The 16,594-nt window shown below is 41.5% G+C and overlaps 1 protein-coding gene across 1 annotated transcript in view; it reads left to right on the top strand.

Annotated features, from left to right (window-relative positions):
• Positions 1-14,795, top strand: part of LOC124110388 (lysosome-associated membrane glycoprotein 2-like) — a 35,355-nt gene extending 20,560 nt beyond the window's left edge. Inside the window, exons 7-12 of the mRNA XM_046469727.2 lie at positions 2,506-2,704; positions 4,648-4,821; positions 6,727-6,908; positions 10,258-10,495; positions 10,946-11,122; positions 11,727-14,795. Coding sequence (XP_046325683.2) covers positions 2,506-2,704; positions 4,648-4,821; positions 6,727-6,908; positions 10,258-10,495; positions 10,946-11,122; positions 11,727-11,872 — 1,116 coding nt within the window. The 3' untranslated portion in view covers positions 11,873-14,795. The remainder of the gene's footprint in view (positions 1-2,505; positions 2,705-4,647; positions 4,822-6,726; positions 6,909-10,257; positions 10,496-10,945; positions 11,123-11,726) is intronic.
• Positions 14,796-16,594: the final 1,799 nt, after the last annotated feature.

Below are 16,594 nucleotides of genomic sequence, written 5' to 3'. Positions count from 1 at the left end.
ATGTTAGGGATCAGTGATAGATAAATATTGGTGAGATCAGCTGTCAACCTCATTAGGTTCAAGCTACATGTGGGGGCACGGGTGGCCCAGTCGTCTAAGGCATTGCGATTCGCTGTGCAGAGTTGCGTCCCTTGGGCACGCCAGAAACCTATGATTGTGGGTTCGAATCCCGGTTCGCCCCGATTATGTTTCTAGGTTTGTCAGCACCATACCCGTGCTCGTGGGTTTCACCTAAGTGGTAAACGTCTGAGACCTGCATCACTTCGGGCTTTCCTCCCACATTAAGCTGACACGCCGTGATATGACTGGAATAATGTTAAAAGCGGCGTTAAACCCAACTCACTCACTCACTCAAGCTACATGTTTCTGATGCGGAAGGTTTGGGGTTGTTCGATGATGCCTGGAACAGTATGGGGCCTTAACACTTGGATTTAGTCATGGAAATAATACAGACAGGTTTTTTTTCATCTAAACTTGGTTCAGAAAAGGTAAAACCTCGATGACATGTAGCACATCAACAGTTTATTGTCTTCAATGATGAGATTTGCAAGATCAAAAAGGTGTTGCAAGTCTTATATATTCAGTAGTATTCAGGGATGTGTGTGATGTATAGTCTGGAAGGTAATTTAAGGTACCGACGTTTACTACAACATCTGAAAAACTATTGGACCTACTCCAGTCAAAGTTGGTATGAGATTATTAAACATTCATACATAACTGGATATTACATTTAAAGACAATCGGTGCATGAATAAAAAATCTGTCTATTTAGCTATCACTTTATTTCATCAACATCCAGACCTGTTCGTCACGGGTGGAACGAGCATTCATCATGTTCATTGTAACAGCCATCTGCATAATGCTACCCCTGCGTCACAGGGCCATATGACACAGTTGAACTCAAAAGGGTGCACGGGAATCACGCATGCACGAAAACAGTGTTAGCATTGGGCGTCTCAACGTGCGTGATTCCCTTCCAGATGCAGACCTATATATCTGTGGTACCGGTTCCTAAGCTCTTAGCGTTCCCTGGGAAGGCCTAAAAGTGTACACTTTCCTGCCTACTGTTTTCCTTCCCAGGGCTCTTCAAAAGATCAGGTTGACATCGCTCTGACATTGTGGCTGGTAATGGGCTGGTTCGTGGAGCTCAAAGGATTATCCTCAGCCTAGCCCTTCGAACTGCCAGGTTGGCCAAACCTGTTGATCCACCCACACACCAGCTCTTCACTCTTGCTACATCTGCAAAGAGCCTTAAGCTCCAAGGGCTACTCAGCAAAGGCGATCACCTTGGCGCACAGACCTTCTACCAGGGGCCTTTACAATGACAAGTGGCTCTCCTAGTGTTTGCTAGGGAAAACAGCAGGACCTCACTTCTGCATCACCCCAATTCTATGCTGAAATCCTTCTCTTCCAGCGCCGCAAACTTCAGCTGAAGGGCAGTTCTATTACTACATACTTTGTGGCCCTCAACTTAGTCTTGGCATTCACAGATCATAAGATGACGAAGATGCCAGAACTCCAAGCTTTGCTGTGTTTCTTCTGATTTGGAGATCAACCTGGCATGGGATCTGAACGTGGTTCTTACATTGCTGCAGGGTGCGCCCTTACAACCTCGCTTCATACTCCTACCTCACCAAGAAGATGGTCTTCCTCTTGGCCCTGGCTACGCCTGCACAGGTCAGCATACCCTGAACAACTGTGTCAGATTTGAGCGCAGGGAGCTATACATCGATATGAGAGAGATGCCTTAGAGGATGTTGAAGGCATCCACAGCTCTGGCCCTATGGTGGTCGCCCAGCAGATTACCGCCCCAAAGTGCCATTGACTCTTCCTGATGTTAGGCGCCGACCTTTCGACCTCTCTGGTGCATGTCACAATTGACTAGAAGGTTTACATGCTACTTGCACGTCAGTTTTAGACTTTAGCTAATGCTTAATTTATATTACTGCAATTCCACCTGGACATCCCACATACCTTTCTCTTGGTTCCTTCCAACAGGAATGGTCACTTGATGTCAAACATTGTGGCTCTTGTTGGGATTTGAAGAGAGTTTATTGAAGTTTGCATCTGAAGGAATGCCCACTGCCACACTGCTGATAAAGGTGTATTGCAGACCTGACTCCGCACGATGTGTTCAGAAGTTCTGCATTAGCAGTAATGTGCTGTTCTGTGACATCATCACTTCTGTGGTCACGTGGGAGCTGGATTTAGCCACACAACTAGTTGGAACAACTTCTTCTTCAACAAGACCTCACACAGCTCTTTCTTTCCGTCAAGAAAAAGCAATAAATGCATTAAGGAGTAATGCAGAATAAGTATACAAATATAAAAATATTTAGATTCTACAAGTTTTTAAATAATCACAGCACACACTCCCATTTGTTTTACAGTGTTTTAGGCAGAAAATTCTATGTGTGTGTGTACGAATGTTTTGCATGGTGGGAATACAGCAGGATGCATGTTGATGACTAGATTAACATTGAAGTTTTGATTATTCTGTTGCAGAAATTATCTGAATTTGCTGTGCCAGGACAGGTTACATTGGAAGGCATGTGTGACACTGATGGAAATGCAAGCCTCACTATCAACTTTAATAACACCAATGTCACATTTGAGTTCACAGACATCAGTGGCACAGCAACCATCAAATCTATCATGTTCTCGGTTGTTCAAGATTCAGTTCGGTTTCCCGATGCCAAGAATCGTAAATATTTTTGCATTTTCATTAACTGTTCTGTAGTTTTTTTACAAGCACTTTCGATTTTCTTTTGCAAGCACAGAGGTGGTAACTGAAGGTACAGTAACAATCAGCATGGAAAACTGGATCCTGATGATTGCAAAATTTGTTGATTTTTATCTTGTTATTTTTATGTAATACGGGGGATATAGCACTCAGCTTTTCTGTCCATCCATTATCAATTTTTTGTCCTGGGCCCACTTGCACAAAACGATCTTAGCGCTAAGACTATTGTATGCCTGTGCTAAAGTATGGGAGTTACGATCATCTTAGTGCTAGACCAGTGAAGATTCCAAGGTAGAATAGGTCTTCAGCAACCCATGCTTGCCATAAAAGGTGACTATGCTTGTTGTAAAAGGCGACTAACGGGATCGGGTGGTCAGGCTCGCTGACTTGGTTGACGCATGTCATCGATCCCAATTGCGTGGATCGATGCTCGTGACATTAATCACTGGATTGTCTGGTCCAGACTCGATTATTTCCAGACCGCCGTCTGAAAGCTGGAATATTGCTGAGTGCGGCGTTAAACAACAAACCAACCAACCAAATCTTAGCGCCAAGATCGCTTTGTGCAAGTGGGCCCTGATCATATCTCTGAAACTAATAGGTACTCTTTCATGAAACTTTGCACACATAAAGACCAGATTGTCAACTGGTAACGTTTGCCTTTGAGGGATTTTAGATTTTTTTGTTTTGTTTCCATGGCAACAAGTTTGACTTTGGCTCTTCATAGTGGACTGTTTATTCAGACCATATTGCGAGAACTAGGTACAGGTATTCTTTAATGAAACTTTGCAAACACAAAGAACAGGTTGTAAACTGGTACCTTTTGCTACTTATGGATTTTTAGAATTTTTATATTTTTCGTACCTTGGTCAGGCCAAAAGATTGTTTGGATAGCTATTCACCTGTGACGGTAGAAGCTTCACAAGGGAAATGTTTAGTGAAAACATTTATATCTATATTTCTATCAAGCTGCAATATATACGATTTCATCAGTTTAATGTGAAAGGTAAGCTTCAGTTACTGTTGATAACAGACAACAGTATCGCCATGTACCATCCACTAACTCATATCTTTACAAAAAAAGGACCTGACATAGAAATACAAAGTTCTGAATCCCAATTCCATGGTATTGTTTTGATGATCAATAACTACTCTTGTCTACAGATTAGATAGGAATACTCTCATCTAGTTGGAAAGATCACTTTTGTCAGACTTGCTGTAACTATCAGAGGCCAAGGGGATTTATCATCTTCTAATGAATATTAGCAAAGTCCTTGTGAAATGTTTGGCTATACCTCTTCACAAGGAAAAGAACTGAAGCTCGATGAAGCTGTGCAAGACAATAATGTCACATGGATGTGTTTGTGGCAGGAACTGAAAGATTTTACCAATTGCTATTGGTTTAAAAATATCACCAACAAGACCAAAAGGCTTTGAGACCTGATATTTTAGTAAGATATATCTATAGCTTCAGAATTAATCAGGTATTACTTTAACAATTTTGAAAATTAAGAAAACAAAATATTTAAGGTCAAGATGACACCTCAAATAGGTGATGATGGTTAATAGATTATTTGGGGCCCAATCATCTGCACTCAAGTTTGTCTCTGAAACTGTTTTACCAAATGCAGCGATACTTTACATTAATGTTTGTTACCATGACAATGGTCTGTAAAGTTTTTGGAATGTATTGAGATCTTGTGTCCTTTAACATGCACCATTATGACACATTCAATATCTGTACTTGATGGCTGTGTATGTGGTTTCAGTTCACTTTGTATGCACAAGGGCCAACAGCAGTGCTGTGATGTTCGTGTACATTGTTTCATCTGAGCAGTAATTGTAAAACACTGTCAAACAAATAAGAACATGAAGTGCTACAGGTGTGGTGTAATGTGTTGCAGCCGGGGAGCGGCTTCAGGAGACAGTGGACCCTCCACAGATTGCCACCACTGACAACACATTCTACACATGCCAAGCTGGGGAGCCTGTTACTTTCAGTGACAAGTCTGAAATGATTTTGAGTAGTCTCAAGTGGCAGGCATTCAACCTGGATCATGGCAACTTCACCAAACAAGGTAATATTATTGGATATAAGGAGCTGAGGGGCAAGGTTTATACCACACCAAGAGTTCACAGATTTTTGCTCATTTGACTGGAAGCCATTTGAGCCAATGATGTTACTATTTTGTTTGGCAACCACAGCAGCCAAATTAAAATACCTTACTCAGTGATTTCTTTTCATCACAGATATATTGACAAAGCCTAGATGTGACAAGTACTTACTATTGTTATTTTTTTGTGACCTGTCGGGGGTTTGATGATATTTACTCAATGTTGTCAATCATTTCTTGCAGCCCTCTTAGTTGTTTTCTTCAGGAGCCATTTGGCTCCTGGATGAAAGGAAAAAGCAGAAAAATTGGTTTTGCTAAGAGCCAACACAACTGACATTTTAATATTAAACATTTCAGGCTCAGACAAGTGCTACTAATGACAGATGCTTATTGTTAAAGGGCAAGTTCACACGGAAATTAACCTATTTTTCTTGTACTTTTTCCACATTAAAAGTGTTAACCTAGAAGTGTCATAGACAAAAATATAAAAATATCACAATTAATTAACATATTTTTCGCATTAAAACGATTTATATTTTTCACATTTACCAAGTGTTCTATTTCCACAACAAAAACACCATGGCTTATGCCCCTTGCAATATGACGTCATTGGTACCAATTGATAAACATTATGACGTCATCATGCTTTGTTAGAGCCGCTTCACGTGGTGTAGGTCCAGGTGTGTGATTCTAGCGTCTCAGATGCCAGCCAGCATAGTGTTATGCTGAGTCACCACTGCGCCGGAGTGTGTCGTAGGCCATGTTGTTTTACCGCAAACTGGTACTTGATATCTTTTGCATTGAGAATAGACAGGGACCCAGTTGAATTGGCACCAATTACGTCATAATCTAAGGGGGATAACTCAGGCCTGTTTAGCTCGAAAAATGAAGGCCTCATAACGGCATATCATTTTCACACTATTGTGAGCTTCTTACTTTCACTGTGAAAAAAATGAGTGTATATTTTCAAACACAGATACTAATTAATTCTAAAATTGCGTTTTGTTTAGAAAAAGAAAGAAAGTGACTTTGCGTGTACACTTCCCCTTTAAGGATTTTATAAGTTGGAATTTATTCAATTATTTTTTTCTGAAGTTTCATATCTGGTCCATTTTTACTAGCTTTGAGTCACTAGTATTCACTGTGGCAGTTTCCTGCACATATAGCATCAAAACAATTAGCTGAGGATGCTGGTGATGACATAGGCCATGCCCCCTGCGTATACTGGGGTTGCCTGCTTCTCTCTGATTATCATTGATAGTTGTAAATTAACTTGCTTGCATTCTTCACATAAGTGGTGATGACTCTTCTAAGGGAAAAACACATACGAGCATTTGGATAACGATTCTTGATAACAGATTATGTCCTTTGAACAAAACACATGTTAAACATCTATTGCCAACTGAATTTCAATTTGATTGAAACAAAGTCAAGAGTACTTTATGATGAATGGGTACTTAATGTTGAATGTTTAATGTTAAATATCATTGCAGACAAGCTCCATTCAGGAACCATCTATCTTTATCAGCTTTTCTTTACAATAGTTACACAATACCACATGTGTACTGTAAATCTTGAAATGAACACAAGCGTGAATTAAATGAGAAAAATGCGAGTGGTCTTTGCTCGCATTATTAAACATCACATTATATCAACAATAAAACTGCTTGAGAGGAGGGGGGTGTCGCTTTCATATTGAGTCACATTTTGGGTAGAGGCCAGCGGTCGCATTCTTTTGGAGACACATTTTTTTCACGATTTACAGTATTTGTTGAATACATAGTATTACAGATTTCTTTTAACAATTGTACATCACCTCAGAGAATTGAAGAGAAGCTGACATTTTATTGATTGTTGGGTTACTTACAGGAGCACAGTGTAAAGAAGATGTGACAACAACACCCTCAACCTCTACTGTAATGCCAACAACTCCAAAGCCACAACCCGGGCCTTTTGTAAATAACTTTACAGTGTCGGAGGGCAACACCACGTGTCTTGTGATGAGGTCAGCCTTAGTCCTCCGAATCCCATTCACAAACAAGAAGAAGGAGGTACACTACCAGGCCACATACAATAAGGAACATGTTCTCTACATCTGTAATCTGTCCATCTGTATCTACCTGTGTCTGTAATCTGTCCATCTGTATCTACCTGTGTCTGTAATCTGTATCTACCCGTGTCTCCACCTGTCTGTTCTTCTGTATCTACCTGTGTCTCCACCTGTCTGTCCATCTGTATCTACCTGTGTCTCCACCTATCTGTTCTGTATCTACCCGTGTCTCCCCCTGTCTGCTCTGTATCTACCTGTGTCTCCACCTGTCTGTTCTGTATCTACCTGTGTCTACCTATCTGTTCTGTATCTACCCGTGTCTCCACCTGTCTGTTCTGTATCTACCCGTGTCTGTACTTGTCTGTTCTGTATCTACCTGTGTCTGTACCTATCTGTTCTGTATCTACCCGTGTCTGTACCTATCTGTTCTGTATCTACCCGTGTCTCCACCTGTCTGTTCTGTATCTACCTGTGTCTGTACCTATCTGTTCTGTATCTACCTGTGTCTGTACCTATCTGTTCTGTATCTACCTGTGTCTGTACCTATCTGTTCTGTATCTACCCATGTCTGTACCTATCTGTTCTGTATCTACCTGTGTCTGTACTTGTCTGTTCTGTATCTACCTGTGTCTGTACCTATCTGTTCTGTATCTACCTGTGTCTGTACCTATCTGTTCTGTATCTACCCATGTCTGTACCTATCTGTTCTGTATCTACCTGTGTCTGTACTTGTCTGTTCTGTATCTACCTGTGTCTGTACCTATCTGTTCTGTATCTACCCGTGTCTCCACCTGTCTGTTCTGTATCTACCCATGTCTGTACCTATCTGTTCTGTATCTACCTGTGTCTCCACCTGTCTGTTCTGTATCTACCTGTGTCTCCACCTGTCTGTTCTGTATCTACCCGTGTCTGTACCTATCTGTTCTGTATCTATCTGTTCCTCCACCTGTCTGTGCTGTATCTACCCGTGTCTGTACCTATCTGTTCTGTATCTACCCGTGTCTGTACCTATCTGTTCTGTATCTACCTGTGTCTCCACCTGTCTGTTCTGTATCTACCTGTGTCTCCACCTGTCTGTTCTGTATCTACCCGTGTCTCCACCTGTGTGTGCTGTATCTACCCGTGTCTCCACCTATCTGTTCTGTATCTACCCGTGTCTCCACCTGTCTGTTCTGTATCTACCTGTCTCCACCTGTCTGCTCTGTATCTACCTGTCTCCACCTGTCTGCTCTGTATCTACCTGTCTCCACCTATCTGTTCTGTATCTACCTGTCTCCACCTGTCTGTTCTGTATCTACTTGTCTCCACCTGTCTGTTCTGTAGTCTACCTGTGTCTCCACCTGTTTGTTCTGTATCTACCTGTCTCCACCTGTCTGTTCTGTATCTACCTGTGTCTCCACCTGTTTGTTCTGTATCTACCCGTGTCTCCACCTGTCTGTTCTGTATCTACCTTTCTCCACCTGTCTGTTCTGTATCTACCTGTGTCTCCACCTGTCTGTCCTCCATCTACCTTTCTCCACCTGTCTGTTCTGTATCTACCTGTGTCTCCACCTGTCTGTTCTGTATCTACCTGTCTCCACCTGTCTGTTCTGTATCTACCTGTGTCTCAACCTGTCTGTTCTGTATCTACCTGTGTCTCCACCTGTTTGTTCTGTATCTACCCGTGTCTCCACCTGTCTGTTCTTTATCTACCCGTCTCCACCTGTCTGTGCTGTATCTACCCGTGTCTCCACCTGTCTGTTCTGTATCTACCCATCTCCACCTATCTGTTCTGTATCTACCCGTGTCTGTACCTATCTGTTCTGTATCTACCCGTGTCTGTACCTATCTGTTCTGTATCTACCCGTGTCTCCACCTGTCTGTTCTGTATGTACCTGTTCCTCCACCTGTCTGTTCTGTATCTACCCGTGTCTCCACCTATCTGTGCTGTATCTACCCGTGTCTCCACCTGTCTGTTCTATATCTACCCGTGTCTCCACCTGTCTGTCCTCCATCTACCTTTCTCCACCTGTCTGTTCTGTATCTACCCGTGTCTCCACCTGTCTGTTCTGTATCTACCTGTGTCTACCTATCTGTTCTGTATCTACCCGTGTCTGTACCTATCTGTTCTGTATCTACCCGTGTCTGTACCTATCTGTTCTGTATCTACCTGTGTCTCCACCTGTCTGTTCTGTATCTACCTGTGTCTCCACCTGTCTGTTCTGTATCTACCCGTGTCTCCACCTGTGTGTGCTGTATCTACCCGTGTCTCCACCTATCTGTTCTGTATCTACCCGTGTCTCCACCTGTCTGTTCTGTATCTACCTGTCTCCACCTGTCTGCTCTGTATCTACCTGTCTCCACCTGTCTGCTCTGTATCTACCTGTCTCCACCTATCTGTTCTGTATCTACCTGTCTCCACCTGTCTGTTCTGTATCTACTTGTCTCCACCTGTCTGTTCTGTAGTCTACCTGTGTCTCCACCTGTTTGTTCTGTATCTACCTGTCTCCACCTGTCTGTTCTGTATCTACCTGTGTCTCCACCTGTTTGTTCTGTATCTACCCGTGTCTCCACCTGTCTGTTCTGTATCTACCTTTCTCCACCTGTCTGTTCTGTATCTACCTGTGTCTCCACCTGTCTGTCCTCCATCTACCTTTCTCCACCTGTCTGTTCTGTATCTACCTGTGTCTCCACCTGTCTGTTCTGTATCTACCTGTCTCCACCTGTCTGTTCTGTATCTACCTGTGTCTCAACCTGTCTGTTCTGTATCTACCTGTGTCTCCACCTGTTTGTTCTGTATCTACCCGTGTCTCCACCTGTCTGTTCTTTATCTACCCGTCTCCACCTGTCTGTGCTGTATCTACCCGTGTCTCCACCTGTCTGTTCTGTATCTACCCATCTCCACCTATCTGTTCTGTATCTACCCGTGTCTGTACCTATCTGTTCTGTATCTACCCGTGTCTGTACCTATCTGTTCTGTATCTACCCGTGTCTCCACCTGTCTGTTCTGTATGTACCTGTTCCTCCACCTGTCTGTTCTGTATCTACCCGTGTCTCCACCTATCTGTGCTGTATCTACCCGTGTCTCCACCTGTCTGTTCTATATCTACCCGTGTCTCCACCTGTCTGTCCTCCATCTACCTTTCTCCACCTGTCTGTTCTGTATCTACCCGTGTCTCCACCTGTCTGTCCTCTATCTACCTTTCTCCACCAGGCTGCCCTGTATCTACTCATGTCTCAAGCTTTCAATCAATAGCTGCCTGTGCTTCTTGTAGCTAATCTCTTGATCTGGTTGATCTAATACTATTGTGCCATGTTGTGTGGTTCAATGAAGAGAAATGTATTACTGAGTGATGATTTTATGCTTTCAGAACCAGACAATGGAAATCACTGTGCCAGAAGTGAACCAGGCTGACATCACAGGTACCTGTGGTGACGTGGAGGAATCTATCACCTTCAGCTTCTTTAAGGACTGGAACATCACCATGGTGTTCGCGCAAGATAAAACATCGAGCCTCACAGCTCCCAAAGACGTCAATCATCAGCTGTCTAATGTGACAATCACCTATGTCTTGGACTCGGATCACTTCCCTGATGCTAATAAATCTGGTGAGTATTACCTCCAGCAGTCATGACTCCAATTCACATTCTGACAGTGTAGTAGGCCTGTATGGCCCCGCAGTGTGACGGCCCAGGATATATATCATAACAACAAAGATATGATACACTGGATAATCGAGAATGCATATCAGACAGGAGACATTGTTTTTTGTATATCATGGTATATACTGTGAATGGCTACTTGTGTTGTTTGAAGATGATATGCCCCTTAATTTCGTGATGGAACTACAGTTATATGTGAGAAATATGTTGGTGAGAAAGCTTCAGGCCATTGTGATCCACTGAATGGTATGGCCAGACCCACCTGTAGTTGTGGAGATATGTCTGCTGATAAAGGGAACTGCTCTTCATAGGCTGTATTAAGTTACTTTGATGAATTTATTTTTCAAATCATTAAAATTTTCATTATTTTAAAAGAAATTGTTGATTTGCGTGCAGATGTAAAGATCAGTGTGATGGCTATCAACGTTGCACAGTTTGATGCAAGTCAGAAGGGATCCTACAAGTGCAATTCCAATGTGACCATTGATGCTGAGCATGGTGTGGAGTTGGTCACATCAAATTTCCAGTACAAGGCCTTCCAAACAGGAAACAACACCGCCTTTAGCAATGATGGTGAGTTCAACACTATACAATTACTAATATTCTGAAGGGTCAAGTCAGAGGCTCTTTGTTTTTGCATGTTTACCTCGTCAAAAATAATCCTTCGTTTCATTATACTGAAATTCACTTAAACTGTCCTCTGTTTCATTACAGTAACTTAGCTGTGAACCGTAAAATGTCCTTAAGAGATGCCACCTTGTATTCTAGGAGACAAGTCAATATTCATCACGTGACAGGTCAATACTGATCATTTGATAGTCAATATTCGCGGTCAGTGTCAGTCACATGATTTCGGGGTCTACATTGAAATGTATTGTTTCGTCACATGGTACGGGTTAACCAATGGAATTGCAAGATTAATATAGGTTTAATAATGCTAGGTACACCCTGAGGACCTAGGATTCCAAGTTGTTACTGGTTATTATCTTCTAATTATGTCACTTCCCGTTAAAGATGGTATATATATGAATGTAGCCATAGACCTTACCCTATACGGTACATTATAATGTCTGTGACAACCTAAAGACTGATTTTATGGAGGATTTATCTCCCTTGGTCAGGTGTTATGCATGCACATATGTGGGCAAGCTGATAATGATCAATGTTTACATTGCAGGTCTGGTCGAGTGCCCTGCTGACACTGAGACAAACAGCATTGTGCCCATAGCTGTGGGCGCCGCTCTGGCCGGATTAGTTGTTATTGTGCTCATTGCCTACTTGATTGGTCGCAGAAAGAGGCGATCAGGCTATGAGTCTGTGTAGCCACACAGTGAAGGAAGTCTTAGGAAAGCATCTAACTAATGTATTGGATCTATTTTTATGCTGAGAAAAGTCTTCTAGGTCAAGATGACCTTTGTTGTTACTCAATTACCTGGATAGATAGCTTAAAATATTTGAGGAAGGGGGTTGTATAAGGTCTTAGCTGATATTTTAAATAATAAAATAAGCTTTGAAACAGTGCAGTTCAAATGGTGAATATGCAATTTTGAAACAATCAAATACTCAAACAGTGTAATATTTTGTCATGTCAAAAAAAAGGAGATGTTTTGTGCTTGATACATGTTTTGCAAGAAATCAATTTTTTCTTTTAGTTTTTGTTTGTTTTGCACATTTGCCGATGTGCTTGTACAGATCAGCGTTTGTGTACATATATGTAAAGTTATGTCAGGAATATTGTTTAATGATCAAGTAAATGTTTACAAATGTTTAAAGCAGCCCTGTAGCAAATCCCTGTATATATATTTCCAAGAAGCCGAAGCTACCAACACACCACTGGCCATTCATGGCCTGACATTCACCAAATACATTCTGCAGCATCCTCAACTGTTGCCATCACAACGAGGACCAGAGAAACAACAGTGGTTCACACCTTCTTAACTAGGGAAATGAATCAGTTTGCTGTGTTTTTAATGATATTTCTCATTGTTATATATGTTTTCTGACTTTGCTTAAACAGAAACATACTTTTCATAAAATACTGAAGTTCCCATGTTTACCCATGTGTCTGGAACAATTTTGTTGTAACTTTGGAACATTAGCAACAAATAAAGTCATAATTGTATCCGAAGGTGTCTGACAAGAGGCCTGCTTGTATGGTGCGTCACTTGTCTTAACAGTTTTGTGATCTACTAAGATGTTTTATTTGTACATACTTTACAGATATAGATGTTTCTTTGCTATGTAATCCAACAAAGTGCTTTTTGTTTAATGAGTAAAAATCAGTGTATGTGCTTGAGAAGAAGAGTATTTGTACAGTGTTTGTCATTTTTGACATATTTATATTTAATACCATGGTTCCTCTAAAAAGTTAAAGTAAAATAAGGTATTAACAACTCTTATTTTTCAGACTTTTTCTATTTAAAACAATGGAAAGTATAGTTTGTTATAATGAACAATATCATTTTGTTCAATTTTTATTGGAATTGTTTGATTTGAATGTGTCTGTGTGCTTGCTAAGAGGTATTTGTTTGCTTAGTTAAACTCAGTCTACTCCCACTGTGTGCTACAGTGAAGAAGTATACAGTGTGCAAGGAGTAGTGGGGTTAGTATTGTTTATGTCAAGCACATTCCATCATGGCACACCACTGCATAGACTGTCAATAGGAAGGCCAGGCCACTTCCATTGCTGAAGTGCTCACCTAGACACTGAACACCAGACAAGGAAATGGTAATCCTGTACAAGAGTCAGGGGCCTCACAAATGTCATTGATATGGCTACAGAAAATCCACTTGCTACACTTGCTGTTTATGAGCATGTATAGCAAGTTGGCTTGTTACACAATGTTGGTCCGGTTGGTAGTAGTTTTTGCAGACATTGGTTAGTTGAGGTTCCCCATTTTGCTCAGGTACAGACCTTGCGTTCCTCTGCCCTTGGTTATCTCATAGCGGAGCATCATGTCATTCATTCGTTGGCAGATATTTTAGACTGTGCACATAATATTCCATAGAATATATTTCATGAATTCATTTCTTGGATGTGTTCAAGTTTCCTCTGTTTAAGACAGTTGTACCAGTCAGACAGGTGAATACTTGAAACGGACTTGTAGATATCTTCTCCTACAGACTATGCAGGTACTATCAAAAGGGTGTTGCATGCTGGAAACTGCTTGTAACTCCCACAGCAACACCTGGCAGGGTCGTATTGAACACTTCCAATATTACTCACATTTGTATGTGTGCACATTGACTAGTTCTTTTTTTTTTAATTAAAAGCTATGTATTTTATGAACAGTTATGTAATGATAATATAATGTAATTAATGCTATAACTGGAAGATGAAGATAACATTGTGTATAACATCTAGTGAAGCTGTCACAACTTATGGTTTTGTTTGTTTATTGTTTAACGCCGCACTCAGCAATATTCCAGCTATATGATTGCGGTCTGTAAATAATCGAGTCGGGGCAGTACAATCCAGTGATTGATATCATGAGCATCAATCCACCCAATTTTGATACGATGACATGCATCAACCAAGTCGGCACGTCTGACCACCTGATCCTGTTAAGTTGCCTCTCACGACAAGCATTGTTGCCATTTACAGCAAGCATGGGTTGCTGAAGACCTATAACACAACACTAGAGGTGATCAGTATGATGATAGTGGTGGTGAAACTGCTTCACAGGGCAGCAATACTCCACAACTGGTGGGATTATGATTGTTTAAAGATTGTATTGTCTTGCTGTTTCGGAATGCTGTGTTTTACCTTCATACAGTATTTTTTGCTTAACTTCATTTATAATACATATGTAAATTGACTTGATCTCATTGAGATTTATTTGTGAATCATGAGTTTCTATTTTAATGTTTATCAACGGGAGTTAAATAAGTATTTGTAATGAGGCTTTGGATAGACGGGCAGTGTAATGTAGCAGTTATCCTGATCATGCCCACTCAACCATGTGACAACAGCCCACTAAAACAGGCTACCGGTAAAAGTGGTGCATGTCGCCTTTGTAGTATTTCCAAAACAACAGATCAGAGTGATTTTGTAATATTCATAATTTATTATATCTTTTTGAATTTTTATATTATGAAAAGTAATTAATATTTTTTGTTTGGTTCACCGGAATTTTCCGATACATTTGTAAACACATCAGTTGCAACACAAGAACATTGCTATATTTGTGATCCAGGATGTTATTGTGCAACATTTGCTTTTCTAATAAATCACCATAATTTGTAATCATCTGGTTTGTTTTGCTGTGATTCTAGTCCTGCGAGAAACAACAGTGATTGATTTACTAAGCTTTTGATTTAAGAGCAGCTTCATATGTGTGTCTGTATTTAGCACACAGACTATCATGCACACACTATCATGTAGGGGGAGGGGGGTCGTCACTGCAATAGCACCAAGCACCAGCTCACACCTCTTCTGTGTGCAAAGGCAGGAAAACCTCACTTCTTTCCTGTGTGTGCTAGAGTGAACATCTGGCAGTCATCTTCAGTAAGTTTGGTAGATTGGTTGGTACTCATATATAAATTTGATGTTTGTGTGGGTGTGCGAGTCTGTCATGGCAACCTCGACCTCTCCCTCCACATTGAAGAAGTGTGGCAATTTTATGGTCATGGGAGAACCTCAGTCTTCTTACAGGAAGCACCCCGCTCTTCAAATCGGCTTACAGCACGATGCCGGACTCCAAATAAGAAAGCAAAGCAGAAGGAAGCAGCAAAGAAAACTGGAGAACATGGTGTCTCTTTCCATTGTCCCTACAGTTCACTCTCCAAGCCGTCTCCCAAGCCGATGATGCTTAGGACACCTACCCCAGGATTATCACCCCGGAATCCTGGTCGAACACTGAGACCACATGGACACCATGGCTGTTACGGACACCACACGTCATTGAACCTCTCTCCCGGCTATTAACTATGACCATATAGACTTCTTTTCTGATTCTTTGGAGCAATTACTGTAAATACTGTAAAAGGCCGACACGAGCCAGATGCATGTATTGTAGCGGAAGTACTCTACTTAGCACTAATAAACGGTGCTATTTGTTTTGTGATTGGATTAATGTAAGGTTGTACTAAGGAGTAAACCTGACAGGACATTTTCTTCAGATATAAAACCACGGATACTAGAGAGAAGGGGGTGTCGCATTTATATTTACCGGTAATCACATTTTTAGCTAGGGGCCAATGGTTGCATTCATGATTTACAGTATACCATCTTGTGCCGGTCCTGCAACCTAAGGTGGAGAAAACAGGATGGTGACACCATCTCAGTGTGTTCATCACACCTTCCAGTGACCAAGTTACACATACCATGCTACACATACCATGAGACACAATGATCACATCCCCTTACCTGCATTGAAGAACTGCTTATACTAGACTCACGAATGCCCTCTCACTGAGTTACAAGTTCTCGGCTAGGATTTCCCCAAACAAGTTCATTTGCCGAATACGAAGATCATGTTTTCCCCTTGGCAGACAAACACTCCATGGACATTGGGGTAAACATAAATTGAAATTTGTCATGTCATTCCACCGCAACAGGAATCTGAGGAAGGAATCATGGGAGATACGCCACAATCCATCAGAATGGAACACGTCGGACTAATAGCCTACTGAATACCATTTTTTTTACGCAGAAGGACTTATCATCCACCCTGGTCTAGATGTCATCCCATATGGATACAGAGACAACAGCGGCTATCCAGATTCGTTCAAGAGCAGTCTCAGATCATGCCAAGAGGATGGTTATGTCACAACCCATCATACCACCCAAGGTCTTTAATGACAAACTCCGCACTGCTCGTCATTTCCTTCCAAATGTTCAAGGACCGCCTCCGTGGTCTAGTGGTAGGCCCCCGCCCGGAGAGCAGAAGATCCAGGTTTCGATTCGCATCATACAAAAGACATTAAAAGATGGTATTTGCCATTACCCTGCCTGGTGCTCGGCATTAAGAGGCAAAAACAAGTGTTCAAGAGAAACATCCTGGTAAACCTACCTTCGGGGAGCCAGCACAGAAGAAGTAATAG

The sequence above is a fragment of the Haliotis rufescens genome, unplaced genomic scaffold (assembly GCF_023055435.1).
Source record: "Haliotis rufescens isolate VD_foot unplaced genomic scaffold, xgHalRufe1.0.p SCAF_9, whole genome shotgun sequence".
NCBI classification, from domain to species: Eukaryota; Metazoa; Mollusca; class Gastropoda; order Lepetellida; family Haliotidae; genus Haliotis; species Haliotis rufescens.
The sequence above is the reverse complement of the archived record's forward strand: the minus strand, read 5'-3'. Positions and strand labels throughout refer to the sequence as shown.